The sequence below is a fragment of the Electrophorus electricus genome, chromosome 16 (assembly GCF_013358815.1).
Source record: "Electrophorus electricus isolate fEleEle1 chromosome 16, fEleEle1.pri, whole genome shotgun sequence".
In the NCBI taxonomy this organism is placed as follows: Eukaryota; Metazoa; Chordata; class Actinopteri; order Gymnotiformes; family Gymnotidae; genus Electrophorus; species Electrophorus electricus.
Window position 1 is genome coordinate 16,370,495 of NC_049550.1, and position 8,896 is coordinate 16,379,390.

General features: G+C 38.6%; 1 protein-coding gene across 1 annotated transcript; it reads right to left on the bottom strand.

Annotated features, from left to right (window-relative positions):
• Window positions 1-205: 205 nt before the first annotated feature.
• LOC113569375 (CMRF35-like molecule 5) lies at window positions 206-8,192 on the bottom strand. The gene is made up of 7 exons (XM_035534563.1): window positions 8,105-8,192; window positions 7,632-7,949; window positions 7,328-7,426; window positions 7,160-7,210; window positions 4,983-5,087; window positions 4,554-4,600; window positions 206-1,044 (listed from the first exon to the last, which is right to left on the bottom strand). Exons 1-7 carry the CDS (start codon window positions 8,142-8,144, stop codon window positions 757-759), a joined length of 948 nt encoding a protein of 315 aa, XP_035390456.1. The 5' UTR covers window positions 8,145-8,192; the 3' UTR covers window positions 206-756.
• Window positions 8,193-8,896: the final 704 nt, after the last annotated feature.

Genomic DNA, 8,896 nt, shown 5'->3' on the forward strand with positions numbered 1-8,896 from the left:
ATGTTACATGTTCACACTGCACTAGTTACATGTGAGTGCTGTTAACATTTATTGTGTAATTTTTATATTTATAGCATTTAGCAGACACTTTTATCCAAAGCAACTTATAATTATGACTACAGTTTGAGGGTCAAGGGCCCAACAGTGGCAAATTGGCAGTGGTGGGGCTTGAATTGTCAACCCTCTGATTAGCCAACTACCTTAACCACTGAACCACCACTGCCCCCACCTACATTAATACACTCTGGCTGTCACACAGAGGCTACAGATTGTTCACGTGGTCTATTTATGACACTTTACTCTTTACCGTAGTTTGCCAGTGGTCACCTAACATAGTGGTAATATACAATGCTCTCATCATGCTATTACTTTGAAACAGATTCATGAATTCTAAATTGATTTTCATCCAGAATAGCATGCCAGAGGTGATTTTGGCAACACCTGGAGGAGGAGAACATGAGTTTTTGGAGGCTTAGAGATCAATAATAATTCTAGAAGACCTGTTCTGTGACTGGGGAAAAGCAGATCTTTCTACTGGTCATAAATGAACAGCATATTGAGCGGGCCTGGAAAACATTCAAACATGAGGTATCTGCAAAGATTCGGAGCATACTGTCTTCACATGATGCAGAGAACCTAGTCCATGCAGTCATCACTTCTAGATTGGACTACTGTAATGCCTCACTATCTGGTTGTACCAAGAAGTGCATAAACAAGCTGCAGAATAAGAATTTACTGCAGGGGCAGAGCCTTTTCCTATAATTCTCCCATATTATGGAATATTATTATGGCATTGGGTAATTGAGCCATACAATAAGTGTCCTGATCAGGAGAGCTTGATGGTAGTGGAGCAGTAGCAGAAACAGCATATGAAAAATTACAGGGGTTTGTGGATATATGGGTGTTGGCATAAACAGTTTGGGAGGAATCACAGGGGTTTGTGGGTAGATTGACAGTAGAGTAGGCTGTAGGAGCTCCAGCATCTGAGACAGAATGACTTCTGGTGTCTTTAATCTCCTCACTATCACAGACAGAAAGTGGAACCTGAGTGAAGAGAAAAAGAAAACAATTTTACAACCATATATTGTTTTTTTCAGTATATCCTCTCTTATATACATGTATATCTGAAGATTCCATGGAGTAACTGCAGTGTACTATAGTAAAATATGTAGAAGTAGTCAAAATTGCAGTGAAGTACTCAAGATTTCCAAGAAAACAGGAAGTTTCAGAGATCTTTCATCAGCTGTGCTAGAAAAGTGCTTATTTTTCTTTGAGTTTCAAAAACAGATGAAAACAGTAGAACTACTGGAACAGTTGTTCCTCCTGCCTATTTAAACCACAATAAAGTTGTCACCACCCCCAGTGTAAATGCTACAGAACTGGATATGATACATGCAGTAAAATACAAACACAGTGGGTGTAAACAAACGGGGCTTTCAAAAACATGGTCACAAAACAATCACACATCAGCAACAGGTTGAGGGATACACAATACACAAAAGAGCAGTGACAAAAACACCAGAGAGGGAAATACTAATACGAGCGTCAAAAAACAAAAACAGGTCAGCATGCGGGAAAGGCAAAAAAACAGAGAAATCAGGAGGTCCTGAATGAGGAAGTGGGTTGTGATTGGTGGAGTTGCAGGTTCAGCAGGGAGCACACAGTGATTTAGAATCAAATTGTCTTTAGAGATCTGTATTATCAGACCTAAAATGTGTACCTATAAAGCCTAGTACTAATGAATGTAAGTCCATTATTGGCATACATTTCTTGGCTATATAATCATATTTTAATAAAGACTATTTATTAATATCTGCAAAAAGGTTATTGGTAACATACATTTCAATAAACCAACTAAAAGGTTAATCTACCAAAGGAGTAATACTCTGCACTTAAAAATTTAAACAAATGGAGTGATATAATTAAGTGATATGGGTATTATTGTTCAACATCTTTGGATAGCTGTGGATTTCCTAAGGGAGTCATAGATGATGCCTTTGCTTGTTATTTACCTGTTCAGAGAATGGATGCACTGACCAGTATCAGTCTACTGTTGGGTATGGGTGGAGCCAAATTTCATATTTATTATAATGGTTTAGTATATATTACAAATATAAAAGTTTATCATAAGTTAGTATATATTTCAAAAAGTATTATAATTTATATATTTTTTTGTTTTCATACTGGACCTGCAATACATGAATCAGTTTGTTTGGCCAAGAAGAGATTATCTTACATCAGATCTGGCAGTGTAGTTACTTGCTATCACTAACTAGTTCACCTACACACTGGTCACTGCTTAGTCAGCCTGTGTGTCACTCTAAAGTGTAGAGTGTAGATATATATATGAATATATACACTCTACACTATTTCAGTGTAGAAGACACAGATGCTGCAGAGCATGTTTGACTGGGAGAAGATTATGTACGATATGTACCACTGGCAGGTAGTGTAAGTGTCTGATATGGAGAAATGCTGAAGTGCAGATGAAAGAGCTGGAGGGTGAAGGCAACAGTGGTTCCCGTGGTAATCGGAGCACTAGGGGCTGTGACCCCAAAATTGCGAGACTAGCTCCAACAGATCCCAGGAACAACATCTGAGACCTCGGTCCAGAAGTGTGCAGTCCTGGGAATAGCTAAGATACTATGCAGGACTCTCAAACTACCAGGCCTCTGGCAGAGGACCCGAGCTTGAAGGAAAACCACCCAGAGGGTGAGCAGGGAATTGTGTATGAATAATGTAACACAAATAATAATAGTGTAATATACAATATTATTATTATTATTATTTTTTTTTTTTTGCTGTTTTTTTAATTGCATTTGTTGTTGGCAGTGGTAGCTTAGTAATTAAGGTACTTGACTTGCAATTGGAAGGTTGCTGTTTCAAGCCCCACCACTACCAATTTGCCACTGTTGGGCCTCTGAGCAAGGCCCTTAACCCTCAATGGCTCATGTTGTGCTCAGTCAGAACCGTAAGTCGCTTTGTTTAAAAGGGTCAGCTAAATGCCGTGAAAGTTGTCTCTTCTTTCAATGCCATTCAGAGTTTGAACACTAGATGGTGTCAAGAGCAGCTGGTGTACATAGAGCAGGGGTGGGCAATAAATTTTCCCATGGGGCCACATGAGAAATTGGAATGGTTTTAGAGGGCCGGACGAATATACTTAACTCAGTTCTACGCAATACCTATATATTGTATACAGTATATATACTATCATTTAATAAAAAATAAATAAATAAATAAATAAATAAAACAGTAAATGAAACATTACAATAACATGAAAATGTGGAGCACAAAATTATAGCACAATTTAACAAACTTTTTTTTTTTTTTTAATGAGCATCTTCTGCAGCATTTAAAAAAACTAGCATCACAACTTTACACAAAAAAAATCTAGTTTTTCAAAGACCAGCATCACATTAACTTTATACAAAAATGTTCAATTAGAGAAATCTAGCCTGTTTTGGGCTTGAACAAGTGCACTGAAGTCAGGTTGAATATCTGAGGTGGATATGCGAAGCGCTGCAGAGTCCACCAAACATTCTTTGACAAGCTTCCCATCAGAGAATGGCTTACTGTTTCTTGCAGTTTTGTGTGCTATTACAAATCTGGTCCTGATGGCTCCATCCCTGGATGAGTGGAGCTTTGTAAAAAATCCTTGCTGCCTTTGCAGTTTCGTTAGCAAATCTTCAGATGCCCGTGCCCGCTCTGCCTCCGTCAAGTTCTTGTATTTCTCTGCGTGTTTAGTCTCGTAATGGCGATTCAAATTGTAATCCTTAAACACAGCTATCTGCTCTCCACAAACTAAGCACACAGCTTTACCGTTGGCTTCAGTAAATAAATATTTATAAGTCCATTCCTTGTTAAAATCTCTGCATTCTGCGTCATTCTTTCTTTTTTTTAACGTTACGCGACATATTTAAGGGCTAACGGCTAACCTTGGCTAAGAGCTAACTCCCAACTATCCAACTCATTTATTGAGACGTTTGAGTTGAAGGTGCATATGCGCACTGAGCGGAAGACGCAAATTTAAAAAAACAAAAACAAAACAGTTGCCTTCAAACTAAAAGCAGTGTAGTTGTATTTCGTCAAAGTCCTTGATTTCGTGTACTTATCACAGTGTAATAGGTGTCGTAGTTACACATTTACTTTCGACTTCAAATTTTCCAACGATCTGACGCGGGCCGGTCAGAGATAGTTAGAGGGCCGGATGTGGCCCGCGGGCCGTACAATGCCCAGGTCTGACATGGAGTATAAGTTAGCACACAAGACAAGTTAATGAGAGAGATTTACTGAGATAACTTTGAAGGAACTATTTATTTAGACGTTTATATTTATAGATAATTTCTTAATAAATTCACTCAACTTCCAGAACAGAATTGTTATTAAGACGTTCCTTAATTACTTGTGGTACATATTTAAATTTGCTCACTCATATCAAGTCGCCCTCTAGGGGTGTGTCTGAGGTAGCAAATGCATCACAATCTTATACAACGTAGTGCACAATTCACTGGTGAATGTGGTGAATATCTGTTCCAAGTGTGACCAGAACTCACCCCATGGCTGTGAAAGGAGTCATGCAGACACTGGGTTTGGGGTGAGGCTGAGAGAATGTTGACAATAAACCACAAATTAATTAATGACAAATATGTTGTAACGGTGAATTAATTTAAAAATAAACATAAGTTAATCAATGAAATGATAAATGAGTATATATCTCGTCCGTTTATTTGATATTTGAGCTATCCACATGCATGTATATTTCTAGCCAGCAGGGGGCAGCAACAGGCTGTCACTGTTAGACACACTGGGGCCTAATAAACCCCATTTCTTACTAATGAAAGTGGAGCAGACGTATACTGTCACATCTAAAAATGGCGATTTCTTTAGTACAAGTAGTTAAATGTGATAAAGATATTTAACATAATTAGTTCACACATTATGTGGAATCTGTGTGTGTGTCTGTGTGTGTGTGTATTTCCTACCTTTTGATGTCTTCTTCTTTTTCTTTAGCTTTCCCAGCATTATTACACACACCATAAGAATGATTGTTATTATGACCAAAACCACAAATAAGGGAATGAAGGATCCTAGGAAAGCATTAGAGAGGAGAGCACAGATCTTAGTCTCTGGTAGAACAACAGGGGCCACATATAATGCATAGAATTTACATGAAATCAAATGTGCATGCAATACTGCTATATCTTTGTCATTAGAGAAAATAGAACTGATCTGATTCAGTGTAACTACATGTCAAGTTTTGTGGTCATAGCAAGTCAGAATCTTCTCTAATTCCACGACACAAAATAGCAGGTACACATGGTCTGGAAGCCTTTCACATACATTGTGGGTACAGGCCTTTATAGATACATTTATGTCTTTGGGAATGTTTCACTGGACCACTGGCTGTACAGGCTTTATCGGGTTTTGGACCAGTTCGGTTGCTGATAATATTAACCGTGTATTTATTTATTTATTTTTTTTTGGGGGGGGGGTTCCTCTAGCAGTAAGCCTGGGGTTATAGTTGTCGACATGCAGATGCTACAGAGGTAGTGATGTACATGTATGCTGTGCTGTTATATTGTGTGTGTAAAGTGTGTAGGGGTGAGTGTGTGAGGGAGAGGTGACAGGGATGTGTGATATGGTAGAGTGAGATAATGTGGTTTGAGCCGGGCTGGGTGTGTCACGTCCCTGTAGTGATGTCGTTCAAGGCCCTGCCTGCCATCTAAACTGACAGAGAGGTTTTTAGCTTTTACTCTTTACCATAATTAATTCAGTTTCTGTATGTTTGTGGTGAGTTTTGTGTTTCACAGAAGCATATCTTCCTAGGTAATAGAGTGTAGTTTGCTATCCACTGAAATGGCTTAGGAACAGCTCACAGGAATCTATACCAGTGAGATTACAACAGTTTCCAGGAAATATGCAAGTAGATACATTCTATTCATCTTAGAATTTAATGTTAATTATTTTATATAGATGCAGCTGGAACTATTAAAATATGACATAAAATATTACAGCTGAAACATTAAGTTTCTCAAAAATCCTGTGTTACTTAAATCTTACTTAGAGACAGTGGACAGGAGTTCACAACCATGTTCAGGAAAAAAACTGTTTGTCAGTGGAAAACAATGATTACATTTAGCTAATGATCCTGTATGAATCACAGAGAACTGCAGGTAGAAAGCCATTATTACAGAGGGTTCATTTTAAAGAAGTGAATGCTACTGTAAAATGCTAAGGACAAACATCTCAGCTGGACAGGAGACATGACAGTTATAGAAAACAGAAGCTCTTCACACTCTAACCCGCAGTGGTGAGTCGCATGGTTCAAACTCATATGTAAACATGGCAAGACTTCCTGTGTCTCTCTCTGTTCTATGGTGGTGCTGTGCTTGTTTTCTCTCTCATTATTTCTGTCTCTCTCTCTCTCATGTTAAAGAACTGCCAAACTCAAAGTGCATAAAAGCAGCCCAACATATATGAACCATTAAACTACTTGCCTACTTGGTCCATGTGAAGCTATTCATATTCACAGTGATTATTTGATTATATTTCTATATTCCTGTTAAGGTTCTGTTTAGCAGGATAGTCTCAGTTTTTAAGAATATGTATATATTCTAATAGTAAGAAATAATTTAGTGTCCTCTATCCTACACTGACCACTTTTAATCACTCTCTGTGTATTGGTCAAGCAGTGTTTACACTGTCACTCACCAGTATATTCCTCCATCCTCTGATCTCAGATCAGTGATGGTAATATTGAAGACTCAACCTTCTGTAACATCATCCAGAGAGAATTTTCTACAGCATTTAATGTTAGTGTTTATTCAAAAAAAGAAAACCTTACAGTGAACAAATACATGTGCAAGTGAGAGTGGCCTTGCTCAGGGGCCCAACAGTGGTAAGCTAGCAATGTTGGGGCTTGAAACAGCAACCTTCTGCTCACTGGTCCAGTACATTAACTGCTGCACCTTAGATGCTCCTTGCTTTTCCAGATTGAGAATTAACATGGATATCTGTAATAGTTTTGATCAGTACTTGTTTATTACTTTGTTTTCTGTAATGTCCTCCTGGTCTGTGAGCTTTTATCAGTAAATCTTTTGTTTTACTGAAACTACACTCGACTCAACTGCAGCTTGTTCAGCCAGACAATGGTACATACCATGGAGTGAGGGACTGTTGGTTTGGAGGTTAGTGCCATTTACTGTGTGAGCTGGAAAAAGAACAGTGGGACATTATAAACCGTATGATCAAAACATAGCAAAGGAGATGTACAAACCCCTTGTTAGGCATGTACATAGATAGATATCTACCTTCTACCTCTGCCTACCTCCAGTTGACCATGTGGACTCAGTATACACCGATGTGCTGGGATCAGGTGTTGGAGGGGTGTAGGTGGAGTGTGAGACAATAACATTCATAGGTGTGTCTGAAAGACAGAAACAGACTTCTAAATTTCAAATATTTCTCATATTCAGTACACACAAAAATCTTGCTTTTTTATGTATTATAAATCCCAACTTCACATAATTGCCTCAGTTAATCATCATCAGCATCATCATCATCATCATCATCATCATCATCATCATCATCATCATCATCATCATAATTGTCCTTATCTGCTCATCACTCACCCACTTTAACCACTAACAGAATCTCTGTGTAGTGATCACGCACTTTCTGCTCTGTCGTACACCAGTATTTTCCTCCATCCTCAGATCTCAGATCAGTGATGGTAACAGTGAAGACTCTGGCTGCTGTGTCATCATTCAGAGAGAATCTCTTGTCTTTAGCAGATTTAGAATCAACAGGGATGTTCTTAGTCCAGAAAGTATAACACTCTCCTCTGCAGAGGTACTTCATGTGGGTTTCATATCCAGACTTATAGGGGCATCTGATCTGAACTGAACGGCCCTTGTATCCAGTTACTGTAGTTACAGCAGCAGTTCCAGCTGTAAAATAAATCATTGTGTTAGTAATGTACAGTACATGCAGAAGATCCACTGTTATGACTATTCACTTCACTACCAAGTCCCTCTCTGTGTGGCAGGTAAACTAATAATGTGCTGAACCTGTCTGATGATAGTGAGCAGTAAATGGAACTCACCTGGGAATAGACTGGACAAGACGAGTATAAGTGTCCACATGTTGAACTGGGTGGTGAGAGTTCTGTGAGAACTGTCTCATAGTCTGACACTTCCCCCTTCAGTTCTCATCACTGCTTAAAGTGGTGTGTGTAACCAATCACCGCCTCTATTCTCTCTCATTTTTTCAGAGCTCTTCTCTCTGTCTTTGGATTTCTCACTTCTTTCTCTTTTCTCTCTTTTATCTTTCTTTCAGAGTGTGACTGAACTGAGTTCACTGAGAGTGTGACGTAGTCCAAGATCAGGTGTAGTATATATCTGGAGAGCCATCACCTAAGTCCTAATGTGACCTCACACACAGTGGTGAACACACTGATGTTAAACAATGATGTGAAGGAAGTCTTGGACATGTTTTGTCCAGGTGTTTTATAAACAATATGCATGTTCAGAAAAACAAAAAACCCACAGTGAGCTCCTGCCACTTCCTTTTTCTTTTTCTCAGACTCATTTCTAAGCCTCCCTGCACCTTTTCCTGTGTGTGTCATTATTTCATATATACTGTTGTGCTTTCCTTTACTTTAGACTTTTTGCTTTACTGTACATCAGACCAAAGCAGCAACTGTATTGTCTGTGTCTGTGTTGCTATGACAAAGACTAAGGTCTCAGATGCTGTCTGTCCTAAATAGTCTGCCGTAATGACGAACTAATCTTATTTATTTGTTTGTTTCCATTTAGGTTAAAAACATTTCATGTTTTGTTTGGCACATTGTCACAAACCAAAGAGCTGTACAGTTATTGGTAGCTGGTTCCACAGT

Bases quoted from the DNA above. Each gene is read 5' to 3' on its own strand.
- LOC113569375 (XM_035534563.1), bottom strand. From the start codon at position 8,144: ATGTGGACACTTATACTCGTCTTGTCCAGTCTATTCCCAG. The intron at 5,088-7,159 runs GTATGTACCATT...ATGCTTTCCTAG, and splicing joins CAACAGTCCCTCACTCCATG to GATCCTTCATTCCCTTATTT. The intron at 1,045-4,553 runs GTGAGTTCTGGT...CTCTTCACTCAG, and splicing joins ACTCCTTTCACAGCCATGGG to GTTCCACTTTCTGTCTGTGA.